This window comes from Erythrolamprus reginae, chromosome 8, assembly GCF_031021105.1.
Source record: "Erythrolamprus reginae isolate rEryReg1 chromosome 8, rEryReg1.hap1, whole genome shotgun sequence".
NCBI classification, from domain to species: Eukaryota; Metazoa; Chordata; class Lepidosauria; order Squamata; family Dipsadidae; genus Erythrolamprus; species Erythrolamprus reginae.
This window is the reverse complement of record NC_091957.1, coordinates 57614921-57629528: the sequence shown is the minus strand read 5'-3', so window position 1 is coordinate 57629528 and position 14608 is coordinate 57614921. Positions and strand designations below refer to the sequence as shown.

The 14608-nt window shown below is 48.2% G+C and overlaps 1 protein-coding gene across 1 annotated transcript in view; it reads right to left on the bottom strand.

Annotated features, from left to right (window-relative positions):
- HS6ST2 (heparan sulfate 6-O-sulfotransferase 2) overlaps nt 1-11530 on the bottom strand; it is a 94935-nt gene extending 83405 nt beyond the window's left edge. Inside the window, exon 1 of the mRNA XM_070759999.1 lies at nt 11013-11530. Coding sequence (XP_070616100.1) covers nt 11013-11530 — 518 coding nt within the window. The remainder of the gene's footprint in view (nt 1-11012) is intronic.
- Nucleotides 11531-14608: the final 3078 nt, after the last annotated feature.

Below are 14608 nucleotides of genomic sequence, written 5' to 3'. Positions count from 1 at the left end.
AGATAAACATAGATCCATCCTAAGATAAAATACAGGAAATAGTATAAGGACAGACTAGATGGGCCAGGAAGTCTTGTTCTGCCGTCAGTCTTCTATGTTTCTATATACATGATATTGGTACTAATAATAGAGAAACATTAAAATATAAAATATAAACATTGTTATATTTTTGCATACTGCCAATACGTACTTTACAAAATGAAATAAAATGAAATACAGTAAAATGAAATAAAATGAAATGAAATAAAATAAAATAAAATAAAATAAATAAATAAAATAAAATGATGTCTTCTTAGAAGCCCAGCTGCCAGTCAAAGGGGCAAAAAAGGGGCCCAGCTTCCAATCCTCTTATGCTCCTCCTGGAAGGCTGCCAGGCGATCCAACCACGTGCTCAAGCTGCAGTCATCCATCATCCCGACAATCGCTGTTCCCAGAGAAAGCCGCTTGTCCCTGCCGGCTGGCACTCAGACTGAAAACCTTTTAAGAAAGTCTGGCATCTTATCCTGCCCCAAACGCCCGCCCCCCCCCATTCCCCGGGGGTGGTGGGGAGCGTGCTTTCCATTCCTCCAGCCCTTTTAATAAGAGAGCCGGCTGGGAGTTTGGGGTATGGAGCTCCCTCGAGGGCCCAGGCTAAGTCAATATTGGACATTCCTGAACGTCCCTTCCTGCCCCCTGCCCCCCCCCCCCCATTCCCAGCTCTGGTTCCCAAAGGCATCAGGCCTCCTCAAATGAGTCAAAGGAGGAAAGAGGGAGAAAGGGAAGGGGGAAAAGGGGAAGGAAAAGAGGAAAGAAGAAAGGAAAGGAGGGAAGAGAGAAGGAAAGGGGGAAAGGGGGAAGGAAAGGAGGAAAGAAGAAGAAAGGAAAGGAGGAAAAGGGGAAGGAAAGGAGGAAAGAAGAAAGGAAAGGAGGATAGAGGGAAAAAGGAAAGGAGGAAAGGGGGAAGGAAAGGGGGAAAAGGAAAGGAGGAAAGGAGGGAAGAGAGAAGGAAAGGAGGAAAGGGGAAAGGAAAGGAGGATAGAGGGAAAAAGGAAAGGAAGAAAGGGGGAAGGAAAGGAGGATAGAGGGAAAAGGGAAAGAAGGAAAGAGAGAAGGAAAGGAGGAAAGGGGGAAGGAAAGGAGGATAGAGAGGAAAAAGGAAAGGAGGAAGGAAAGGAGGAAAGCTGCCCCGAGTTTTTGGAGAAGGGCAGCATACAAATCTAATAATAATAATAATAATAATAATAATAATAATAATAATAATAATAATAATAATAATAATAATAATTAAAGGGGGTAGGAAAGGAGGTCTCGAATTCTACTGACCATATAACCGCTAACCCAGTGTTTCCCAACCTTGGCAACTGGAAGACATCTGGACTTCAACTCCCAGAATTCCCCAGCCAGCTCTAACCCATCGTCCCATCATTTCCTGCACTTTATTTTCATTAATCACGTCCGTCTTTATATCCATAATTTCAAACTGAATGTGTTCCACCGTGTACTGGCACCAATTTTGAATTGTCCATTTTTGTTGCCTATTTCCAACCTGAAACTTTTACCACCTGGGCCCTTTCTACAGCTGCTTCTTTCATTTCTCCGAATTCTCCCCATCTGCCTCCTTTTCACTGACCCTGCCACCTCCTTTGGGATTGTCCATTTTATATTCCACATCACATTACTTTCACCTTGCACATCTTTCCAGAATTTCTGCACGACCAAACGTTCCCAAAACATGTGCATAAACACCCCTCTCTCCAACCCAAACTACTCTGGAGTTTCGGGGCCACCACCTGTTAGTTTTTCTTCTAAAACAACGTCACAAACATACCAACACAAAACCTTTCTTTCTCACGTCACAAACATACCAACACAAAACCTACACACACAACCACAGGCTCCTGGAGAGAGTCCAGTCTCTACATATCTCGGAGCATTTTTAAATCTTGCTTGTAAAGAAGTTGCTGGGAGACGTTTTTGCAAGCTTACCAGCAAGACTTCTGGTGTAATCCCAGCCCTGGATTATGTTAACTTGGCTATTTCCATGCAAAGCCTTCGGGAATTCCTTCAAGCGCTACGTTTGCTATTCCCGACTCTTTCCACTTGACGCAAATCATCGCAATGAACATTTCAGTCTCCTCCAAGCTATTAGAAACATAGAAACATAGAAGACTGACGGCAGAAAAAGACCTCATGGTCCATCTAGTCTGCCCTTATACTATTTCCTGTATTTTATCTTACAATGGATATATGTTTATCCCAGGCATGTTTACATTCAGTTCCTGTGGATTTACCAACCACGTCTGCTGGAAGTTTGTTCCAAGGATCTACTACTCTTTCAGTGAAATTATATTTTCTCACGTTGCTTTTGATCTTTCCCCCAACTAACTTCAGATTATGTACCCTTGTTCTTGTGTTCACTTTCCTATTAAAAACACTTCCTTCCTGAACCTTATTTAACCCTTTAACATACTTAAATGTTTCGATCATGTCCCCCCTTTTCCTTCTGTCCTCCAGACTAGACAGATGGAGTTCATGAAGTCTTTCCTGATATGTTTTATGCTTAAGACCTTCCACCATTCTTGTAGCCCGTCTTTGGACCCGTTCAATTTTGTCAATATCTTTTTGTAGGTGAGGTCTCCAGTACTGAACACAGTATTCCAAATGTGGTCTCACCAGCGCTCTATATAAGGGGATCACAATCTCCCTCTTCCTGCTTGTTATACCTCTAGCTATGCAGCCAAGCATCCTACTTGCTTTTCCTACTGCCCGACCACACTGCTCACCCATTTTGAGACTGTCAGAAATCACTACCCCTAAATCCTTCTCTTCTGAAGTTTTTGCTAACACAGAACTGCCAATGCAATACTCAGATTGAGGATTCCTTTTCCCCAAGTGCATTATTTTACATTTGGAAACATTAAACTGCAGTTTCCATTGCTCATTAAGGCAGTGTTTCCCTAACCTGGGAATTCTGGGAGTTGAAGTCCAGATCTCTTCAAGTTGCCAAGGTTGGGAAACACTGCATTAAGAGACCAGGCTGTTTGCAAAGAAGAAACCCACTCCTCGGCCCCTTCAAAGCCACTCGGGCCCTCAAATTTGAAAAGCAATCTGACTTTGCTAACATGGTCCTTGTAAAGAGCACAATTCTTGGCAAATTGGTCTCCAAATGGGTGAACATTGCGGTCAGGTGGTAGGGAAAGCAAGTCGAAGGCTTGGCTGCATAGCTAGAGGTATCACAAGCAGGTAGAGGGAGATTGTGATCCCACTGTATAGAGCGCTGGTGAGACCCCATTTGGAATAATACTGTGTCCAGTTCTGGAGACCTCACCTACAAAAAGAGATGGATCAAATTGAACGGGTCCAAAGACCGGCTACAAAAATGGTAGAAGGTCTTAAGCATAAAACGTATCGGGAAAGACTTCATGAACTCCATCTGGAGGACAGAAGGGAAAGGGGGGACATGATCGAAACATTTAAATATGTTAAAGGGTTAAATAAGATTCAGGAGAGAAGTGTTTTTAATAGGAAAGTGAACCCAAGAACAAGGGGGCACAATCGGAGGTGAGTTGTGGGAAAGATTAGAAGTAACGTGAGAAAATATTATTTTACGGAAAGAGGGGTAGATGCTTGGAAAAAACATCCAGCACACATGGTTGGTAAATCCACAGGAACTGAATTTGAACATGCCTGGGATAAACATAGATCCACCCTAAGATAAAATACAGGAAAGAGTAGAAGGGCAGACTGGATGGACCATGAGGTCTTTTTCTGCCGTCAATCTTATATTTTTCTAAATTCCCATTTAAACACACAGAGAACCAAGGAAGCTCGGTCTGTGCACACCAGAATGAAAATCTGCATGGCCTTCGCTCACCGTGTTTTATGTCCCACCAAATCAAATCACCCACCTGTTCTTCCCCAGAGAGTTGATAATTTAATAGAAGACGATGCTATAAATATGAATCCCCTTGTACCTGGCTCGAATGGATTTCAGCCACCGTTGCAAACCATCATTCACAGCTCTGTTTTAAAACAGATCGTGGCCCAGGGAAGCCACAAGGAAGGGCGCACGTGACGGAGAGAAACGGCTTGGGTTGCGCCAGGCGAAAGGCAGGCCCACGAGTGGGAATGATCCACTGCTAAGATCCCACTGCGTGGCTGGGACCACGGAAGGGATAAAATGGGACACATGGTGAAAATGGCATGCCAGCTGGGCTCACCTCCAGAACCATCTTCCCCTAAACCGGGGCTTCTCAAATAATGGGGTGGAGCCCCTTGGGGGGGGGCCTGGAGCAATGCCAGAGGGGCGCATGACGAGGGCCACAAGGAGTAAGGGTTTTTTGCACCGAACAATAGCACCCAGCACAGAGCAGGAGTTGCGAAGTGCAGATAACAAATCCTTAAGAGACACCATGGAAAAATATTTAACAGGGATGAAAAGAGAGGAGGAGAGAGACGGAGATCATGAAACAAACGGAAGTCTCCCGAAAGCAAAGACGAGGAAATAGAACGAACCATATGTAGTGCTTGGCTTCACTCGGACTACGGTGGGAGACAAGGAAAGAGCAGTATGTTTACTGTGGCTAAAAATGTTGGTAGTGGACAGGCAAATAAATTAAGGCGTCACTTAAACAAATTACACCCCAATCGCTTGAGTTTTTTCAGTGAAAATGTGCCATATATTGCAAACAATTGTCCCAGCAGAGAGTTGGTGTGGAGGGTGAAGTGTTTACATCTTCCTAGGAGGGTCATAACAGAAAATAATTGAGAAGCACTGCCCTAAACCCATGTTTAGGGTGCGTCTTATAATCTGAATGTAGCGTTTGTTTGTTTTTTAGCCCTAACTAGGTGCTAACAATCTTCCCAGCTCCTACCTTGCAGGCTCTTTCATTGTTACCCTCTGCAAAGAATGTTTTCCAAGCCCTAAGTCTTTGCCCGGGTTTTTCCATTGCTCTACTTGCTCTGAATAAGTTTCTTTCCAGCCCTAACCAGGTGTTAACGATGTTCCCAGCTCTTACCAGCTTGCAAGCTCTTTCATTGTTATTCTCTCCAAATAACTTTTTTTTAAAGCCCTAACCAGGGGATAAAATAATGTGCTGAAGCTGACCAGACTAAGGACACTGGCCAGATGAATACCTGGTAAGCTGATATCTTTTCCCTATTTCCCTCCCCAAAATCTAAAGTGCATTTTATACTCCGAAAGGTACAGTAGATCTGCAAGATCTTGGGGAGGGTGACCACTCAAAGCTACTTGCAAAACCCCAAACTAACGCAGCTTTGCTCCACCTCCTTGCTCTGGTTCACACAACCTATCATGCTGGCCCAGGGTTTCACACCACGTTGCATCGAGCGTAGCTAAGTCAATCTCGAACGCACTGAACGAACGTCTCCGATGCGGCAGGGAAAGGCTCATTCCTCCTTTTTTAAAAACCCAGCCATCGTCCTCCTCCTCTCACCACCCTTCCAATCCTTGTCTCCAGTCAAGTGGAAAAGAGGGATGAGCAGGCGAAGCAGATGGGGAGACTTTTATTTTTTTTACTTTTTGCTGAGGGCAGCAAATTTCCAGCCAGCCAACGAAATGGAAGATCTTCACAGCTCGTCTGCGTTTATTGCCAGCCAACGGGAAACGGAGGAATCATCGTTCGAGAGGAAGGAGGCGCCCCTCTGCAGATGGACGGGGAGTCCGCGACTTCACAGGAGTTTCAGTTAAGTGACCAGTTCAAAGTTATGAAGGCGCCTGGAAAAAGTGACTCATGACTGTTTTTCACACTTACGCCCCCCCCACATTAACATGGAAGATTGACGGCAGAAAAAGACCTCCTGGTCCATCTAGTCTGCCCTTAATACTATTTCCGGTATTTTATCTTAGGATGGATCTATGTTTATCCCAGGCATGTTTAATATTCAGTTATGGTGGATTTACCAACCACGTCTGCTGGAAGTTTGTTCCAAGCATCTACTCCTCTTTCAGTCAAATAATATTTTCTCACTTTGCTTTTGATCTTTCCCCCAACTAACTTCAGATTGTGTACCCTTGTTCTTGTGTTCACTTTCCTATTAAAAACACTTCCGTCCTGAACCTTATTTAACCCTTTAACATATTTAAATGTTTCGATCATGTCCCCCCTTTTCCTTCTGTCCTCCAGACTCTACAGATGGAGTTCATGAAGTCTTTCCTGATACGTTTTATGCTTAAGACCTTCCACCATTCTTGTAGCCCGTCTTTGGACCCGTTCAATTTTGTCAATATCTTTTTGTAGGTGAGGTCTCCAGAACTGAACACAGTATTCCAAATGTGGTCTCACCAGCGCTCTATATAAGGGGATCACAATCTCCCTCTTCCTGCTTGTTATACCTCTAGCTATGCAGCCAATCATCCTACTTGCTTTTCCTACTGCCCGACCACACTGCTCACTCATTTTGAGACTGTCAGAAATCACTACCCCTAAATCCTTCTCTTCTGAAGTTTTTGCTAACACAGAACTGCCAATGCAATACTCAGATTGAGGATTCCTTTTCCCCAAGTGCATTATTTTACATTTGGAAACATTAAACTGCAGTTTCCATTGCTTTGACCATTTATCTAGTAAAGCTAAATCATTTACCATATTACAGACCCCTCCAGGAATATCAACCCTATTGCACACTTTAGAGTCATCGGCAAATAGGCAAACCTTCCCTACCAAACCTTCCCCTATGTCACCTTCCCCTATGTCATATTGTTGTAAGTCCCAAGGGATTGGGCGACATAGAAGTCAAATCAATCAATCAATCAAAAATAAAAAGCCATAGGCCCATTCAGCAACAGCCCTCTTTTAAATCTGCCCCTTTCCCAGGTGGGTCCTTACATTTCTCAATCCTCATCATCACCATCACGGCCAGCAAAAAAAAATACTTTCTGCTCCCTCTCAAACCAGAAAGCCTCTGCAATCCAATTACTCAAGAAAGTTGCCTTCTCCCTCTAATCCATTCTCCCCTAATAACCCCCCAGATGCTTGTTAAGGCTTTCAGATACGCAAGCAGATGTCTGCAGCGGGGAGATAATCCCCAAATTGCCTCTGCTCCGGAAAGTGACATGTGGGTGACGTTTTCGCCACGGATGAAGCTGCTCCAAACTGGGCTGCCCATTTCAAACGACACCCAGAAAGTAAACTTGCTTGATTAGATCCCTTTGCCAACAGGAACTGGAGGGGGGGGGTGTCTCTTAACATAGTTGAACCTAAGTCCCAGAGTCTTTGCTAAAAGACCTGGCAGCTAAGGATTCTGGGAGTTGAAGTCCAGCACTCTAGAAGGCTGGAGAGGGCTGCACTAAGCTCAGAGAAACACCAGATAGCTTAGAACAGAGTTTCCCAAGCATAAAAACTTTTGGTTGTGTGGACTTCAATTCCCAGAATTCCCCATTCAATGTGGATCTGGACTTTATTTGGAGAGAGTAACAATGAAAGAGCTTGCAAACTGGTAAGAGCTGGGAACATTGTTAGCACCTGGTTAGGACTGGAAAGAAACAGTTGGAGCAAGTTAGACCAATGGCGGGGGAAAACCCTGCAAAGACTTAGGGCTTGAAAAACATTCTTTGCAGAGAGTAACAATGAAAGAGCTTGCAAACTGCTAAGAGCTGGGAACATTGTTAGCAACTGATTAGGGCTGGAAAGAAACATTTGGAGCAAGTTAGAGCAACAAAAAAAACCCTGCAACTTAGGGCTTGAAAAACATTCTTTGCAGAGTAACAATGAAAGAGCTTGCAAACTGGAAAGAGCTGGGAACATTGTTAGCACCTGGTTAGGACTGGAAAGAAACATTTGGAGCAAGTTAGACCAATGGGGGGGGGAAACCCTGCAAAGACTTAGGGCTTGAAAAACATTCTTTGCAGAGTAACAATGAAAGAGCTTGCAAACTGGTAAGAGCTGGGAACATTGTTAGCAACTGATTAGAGCTGGCAAGAAACCTATTCAGAGCAAGTTAGAGCAACGAATAAAAGTGTGCACAGACTTAGGACTTGGAAAACATTCTTTGCAGACAGTAACAATGAAAGAGCAAGCAAGGTAAGAGCTGGGAAGATCGTTAGCAGCTAGTTAGAGCTGGAAAAAAGCTATATTCAGAGGGTAAGATGCACTCAAATTATCAGCCTTGTACTGCAAAAAATACGCTATATGTATACTCTGGGGGGGGAGGGGTTGTCCTCCCTAAGCAGCAAAGGGTGTCCAGTTGGCATTGGTGGAAATCATAATCACAATCTCTCTTCTTTGGGTGAACTCTGGGAAAAGACCTTTGCTGAATTCCCCCCTCCAGCTGCCGTGCGGTTCAAATTGACAACAGCGAGAAACAGATAAAAGTGCAGCTAACAGGTGTGAGGAGGGGGAGGAGAAGGAGGGGGGGGCACAAATGCCTGTTTCTCACCCAGGTTGCCATTTTTAGCAGGCACAAGCTGTCAATGACAATAATTGCTTGTCAAAGTAGACAGTGTTTCGGGGAAGGTGCCATCGTGGCTGCGAAGTGCTGCGCAGTTATTATATTAAGTCATAATACAAAAAAGGAAAGGTGGGCGATGAACATTCCTCTCTCCCCCCGTTCTGTCTCTCCAGAGGTGGAAACATATGTACACAGTTTGGCACAGCTGGAAAGCCCAGATGTCATAAACAGGGGGGAGGGGCTGTCATGCCTTACATTAGGCCATGGTTTGCAGAATAAGCCCCAAAGAGCAATAGCCCTTAGACTTAGATACCGCTTCACAGGGCTTTTACAGCCCTCTCTAAGCTGTTTACAGAATCAGCCTCTTGCCCCCAAAAATCTGGGTCCTCATTTGACCCACCTAGGAAGGAAGGAAGGGAGGGAGGGAGGACGGAAGGAATAGCAATAGCATTTAGACTTATATATCGCTTCATAGTGCTTTTAAAGCCTTCTCTATGTGGTTTACAGAATCAGCCTCTTGCCCCCAACAATCTGGGTCCTCATTTGACCCACCTCGGAAGGACAGAGGCTGATTGACTTTGAGCCTGTCTCAGGATCGAACTGCTGGCAGTGGGCAGAGGCAGCCTGCAGTAGTACATTCTAAGCACAGTGCTACCAGGAAGGAGAATGAGGAATGGAATGAAATGGAATGGAATGGAATGGGAGGGAGGGAGGGAGGGAGGGAGGGAGGGAAGGAAGGAAGGAAGGAAGGAAGGAAGGAAGGAAGGAAGGAAGGAAGGAAGGAAGGAAGGAAGGAAGGAAGGAAGGAAGGAAGGAAGGAAGGAATTCCAGCTAGCTGAGGAATTCTGGGAGTTGAAGTCCAGAAGTCTTAAGTTGCCAAGGTTGCTTTAAACAGGCGATGCAATTTCCGTTTAGACATCATCTTTCCCACCACAGAGCAACAAGCAAAAGTTCGGAGTTTCTCTTCTCTCTCATACTCATGACAACCCTGCGAGGTAGGTTAGGCCTTGAGTAACTGCTCAAAATCACCCAGTGAATTTCCATAACCCGGCCACAATTGTCAGCTCCAATATTCTAACTGCGCCAGCCACCAACATCTTCTGCCTTCATCTGCAAGGATGCCTTCAGCCAGGGGCAGAGGTGGGCTGCTATGGGGGGGACGATGACTTGTGCTCCCCCCCCCCGTGGCTCTGAGTGCTAGCAGAGTCCAGCCCAATTATGCTACTGCACCTGGCAGGTAGAGAATTGCAGATGGACACATAATTGCGCTGGACTCCATGGTTACTGTGCCAAAACAAGGGCGCCACTAAATGCCCATCGCAATTTTGCTAGCCTGCCCAGGTGCTGTGGCATAATTGCGCTGGACTCTGCACAGGGCGAGCACACCTCACCGTCCCACCATAGCAGCCCACCTCTGCCCAGGTGCCAACTTAACCAACTGTCTTCCCAAGACAGGAGTCACTCGAGAAGAAGAACAATGGCTGCAAATGGCTCTTTTTCTACCTCAAGGCCTTGCAGGGCTCCCCAGAGAGGGGGGGCTCAGCATCAACTCAGGGTCCCCTGCCATAGTAGTAGGAGGCCAAACAGGAGAAGCTCTTTGGGAGAGAAAGCAGAGCCCCCCCCCAAAAGGCCGCCAACGCTGGAGGTCGTGGTGGTGAAGATCCCAGCCTGCCCTCCGGACTCCAAAACAATGGGGAAGCCACCCACAACATTTCCAGCCAAGCGCACTCCACCAAGGGTGGGAAAATGGGGAGGGGGGCTTTGCAAGAGCCCCTTATAAACTCTGCAGCCAGCCTGGCCCTCCCACAGGGTCCCCATCCACCTCCCCCCCCTCCCCATCCCATGAAAAACCCTGGGAGTTTGGGGATCTTTGCCATGGAGTCCAGGAAGGCTTACTCAGCGCATAAGCGCACCAATGTGCCTACCGTTCCTATCCTATTTATTGATGTGCTTGTTGTTTGTTCCATTTCTAGGCTGCCCTTCTTCTTCTTCTGAGATTCAGGGCGGCTTAGAACATATCAATACATAACAATAGAGGAAACAGATACGGAATAAACACCATGAAACATCAGTATAAAAAACCCCTTGAGTTAAAACGTATCACAGACCTAACCTATTATCCTCTTTCTTTGTTACTTTTTAACTTATGTTATGTTTATACAAACAATAATCCTATACATGTTTGACAAATAAATAAATAAATAAAATAAAATAAGTGTTTAGCTTCTCCTGCTCCCCGCCAGGAAAAAAAAATGGGTACAAATATTGATATACTGTACTGTATATATATTTTTTGCAAGGAGGGAGGGGAGAGTTGAGCGGGGCAAGCGAACAGGAGGAACACTCATGGGACCCCCTCCCTTCCATCCGCCCGGCCCCCTTCTCCTCCCCAATCATGGGAACCCCCTCCCCTTTCTCACCCTCTCGCAGGGGAACCCCTCCTGTCTCCTCTGCACTGATGGGACCCCCTCCCCACTCCTCCCCTCGTCTGGGCCCCTCTACCCTCTGCTCACACGGGACCCATTCTCTCCTCCCCTCCCCATTCATGGGACCCCCCTCCCGTTTCCTCCCCTCCCACGGGACCCCCTCCCTCCCCACTGAGCCCCCCCCCCCGTGTGTCCTACCGGCTGGTGCGGTCGCGGGCGTCGCGCTTGCTGTCGAGGAGGGCCGGCACGCAGTTGGTGAGCTCGGTCCAGTCGGCGTGGAGGCCGCAGCTCCATCCGGTGGAGAAGCGGGAGAAGAGCCAGGTCTCGCGCTTGCCCGGCCGCAGGCACACGCACTTCTTCTGCCCGGCGCGGCACTGGCACGGCCGCTCCAGCTGGATGTTGCGCACCAGGTGGCGGCCGAAGGTGGTGCCGCCGGTCTTCTGGATGTGCAGGAAGACCATCAGGTCCTCGCCGGCCACGCGGAAGTCCAGGCGGCGCAGCAGCTCCGAAGCCCCGAAGGTCCGGCGGGGCACGAAGCGCGCGGGGCTCCCGTCCTCCGCCCGGTAAGGGTCGCCGCCGCCCCCGCCCGACGCCCCCGGAGGCCCCCCGCGCAGCCGGCACCGCCCGCCCGGACAGCCGTACTGCAGCAGCAGCCCCGCGAAGAGCCCCAGCAGCACCGCCAGCGCCGCCAGCCCCCGCCGCCCGCGCTCCTCCATCGCCCACGGCCGCGCATCGCACCCCCCACCCACCCCCACGCCCCGACGGCCGCGGCAGCAGCAGCAGCAGCAGCACCGGCCCCGCCGCCCCCGCCGCCACCAGCCGCCGCCGCTGCCTCCTGCCTCCCGAGACGACGCCGACGCCGCTTGGCCCGCCCGCTGCGGCTCCAGCGCCCGCCCCCGGCCCGCCCAGAGCCCGCCCCGCCCCGGCCTTTGTCCGCCCCGGCCGCCGCGCCGCAGCCAGCACGGAAGCGCCCCGGTGGCTCTCGACGCGCCGCCCCCGCCCACCTTCAGCCCCTCCCCCCTAGCCAGGCGCGTCCCCTCCCCACTAACCTTCCAGCCAGGTGCACCCCCTCCCCATCGAACCCCCACTTCGCCAGGCGCGCCCCCTCCAATTTGACCCTCTCCGGCCAGGCACGCCCCCCCCATTGACCTCCCAGCCAGGTGCGGACCCTCCCCATTGACACCCCCCTTAGACACGTGCACATCCTCCAAGTTGACCCTCCTCCCAGTCAGATGCGCCCCCTCCCTGTTGAACCCCCTTAGGCAGGCGTGCCCCCTTCCCATTAACCTCCCAGTTTGATGCACACACCCCCCCATTGACACCCCTCTTACACAGGTGCACCCCCTCTAAGTTGACCCCCTCGTGCCAAGTTCACCCCCTGCCCATTGACCCTCCCAACCAGGCACTCCCCCTCCCCGTTGACCCCCCCTCCAAGTCAGATGCGCCCCCTCCCCATTGACCCTCCACAGCCAGGCGTGTCCCCTCCCTGTTCACCCTTCCCCCCATAGCCAGGCACACACCCTCCAAGTTGACCCCCTCGGGAGAAGTGGGCCCCCTCTCCATTGACACCCCCCCCCCAGTCAAATGCACCTGAAAGAAGCTATGACAGAATAGCATGGACAGGACTTGCTTATAAAGGCCCCCAACATGAGACAGGGCTGAATGGTCAAAACCACTACTACCACTTTGCTCTAGAGTTTTAGAGTTCCACCACCACTGCTTTAAAGTTTCTCCTAACCTTGCTCTGCCACAAAGACACATCCCACAGCATCTCAACACCTTCTCCATTCCCAGGGGCCACCCCAGAGCGGCCCAGGCCTCTGGACCCCAAAACCTCACCCTCATTTAAGCCAGAAGACCTCCACCACCACCCCAACTCCAGAATGCCAGATTCTTTCTCCTTGCAGTTTGCAAGCTCAGCCCCTCTCCGCCCCCCCCCCCCCTTGCCAGCTTGGAGATAAAAAATGCCCTACTAGCAAAGTAGCAGGAAGAACGGCAACCTTGCACAACTGAGAACTCGCGTTCAGCAGTAATTTCATCACATCCGAGAAAAGAGCTGTGCGAACAGCCGAAAAATATGAGTTGGGTCCAAGTGGCATTTTCCTGATAGGAAGAAAACAGGGAGGCTGGGGGATTCTGGGAGTTGAAGTCCAAATATCTTCAAGTTGCCAAGGTTGGGAAACACTGACTTAAGCAACTTTCCCAAAACTCACAGGTTCCAACACCTTCTGGATTGAGGGGACTGTCCACAGAGGACCAGTGATGGACTCCTACAGATACGGTCAGTTACGCAGGACCGGTAGAAACAAAATGATTTATTTTTTTATTTTTTCCCCTTCTGGGCTCTGGGTCTGTTTTTCCTATCACAGTAAATGAGGCTGAATGTGTATAATTTCAGAAGAGCTGTGCGTGCGTGTACATACACATACATACACATACAATTTACATACACTGCTAAAAAAAATAAAGAGAACACTTAAAAAACAGAATATAACTTCAAGTAAATCAAACTTTGTTGAAATCAAACTGTCCACCACACTGATTGACAGTCAATTTCACCTGCTGTTGTGCAAATGGAATAGTTGTGCAAATGAAATACTCAAGGAGAATATTTTATTCATTCAGATCTAGGAGGTGTTCTATGAGTGTTCCCTATACTGTATTTGTTTTTGAGCAGTACAGTAGATAATATATATTTTTGTGTGCCTGTGTGTAATATGTATGTACACAAATGGCATATATACATAGAATTAAAGCAGTGTTTCTCAACCCTGGCAACTTGAAGATATTTGGACTTCAACTCCCAGAATTCTGGGAGTTGAAGTCCAAATATCTTCAAGTTGCCACGGTTGAGAAACACTGAATTAAAGAGTATATTTTGAATGTTCAGGAATAGTAAATAGAGAGGGAAATGGTCTCTCTTGGAGGCGAGGAGAGGCCAGCCACCCTAACCCTAACCCTTGACTTGAGTGACGTCAAGTTGGCCACCTTTAAGCCAGTCACATGACCCTTAAGCCACTCCCTTCTGGTCACATGATCGTCAAGCCACTCCCACCTGGTCACATGGTCGGCAAGCCACACCCACAAAACAAGCCACGCCCACGTGTGGTAGTAAACAATTTTTGGAGCCGTTCGCTGCAGTGGATCCAAAGCTCACCCCAAACGCAGTAAAATCCAGCATTCTCAAACTTTGGGCTGTTCATTTTTTGCTCTCAAACTCCCCGAGATTCCACACCTGACGAGAAAACTTACATTCATTTTTAACATCTGAATACCGAAAATAGAGATTTCATGAATTATGAACCATCCTGATTTCTTTTTTATATTTTTGCTTCTCCTTTTGGGGGCGTTTTGCAAGGACAATCAAAAATGGTCCCTTAGAAGTGACGAAGGGAAGCCTGCCACAGGGGCTTACAACATGTCCCGCTATCTTGGGAACACCTACTGAACCAAAGTACTGTACTGTATTGTTTAAAAAAAACAAAAGAACCCAAGCAGGGCCGAGAGGCAGGTGAAGGAAAGGTTCGCTGGATTTTTCTGATCCTGTCTTGGAAAAAGGTTTGGTTTGGATGCCTGGAGACAGTTTTAACATGTCTTGCTATCTCCGAGAGAGCATCTATAGTGGTACCTCTAATTACGAACTTAATTCGTTCCATGACCACGTTCCTAAGTAGAAAAGTTTGTAAGAAGAAGCAATTTTTCTCATAGGAATCAATGTAAAAACAAATAATGTGTGCGATTGGGGAAACCACAGGGAGGATGGAGGCTCTGTTTCCTCCCAGGAGATTCCTAGA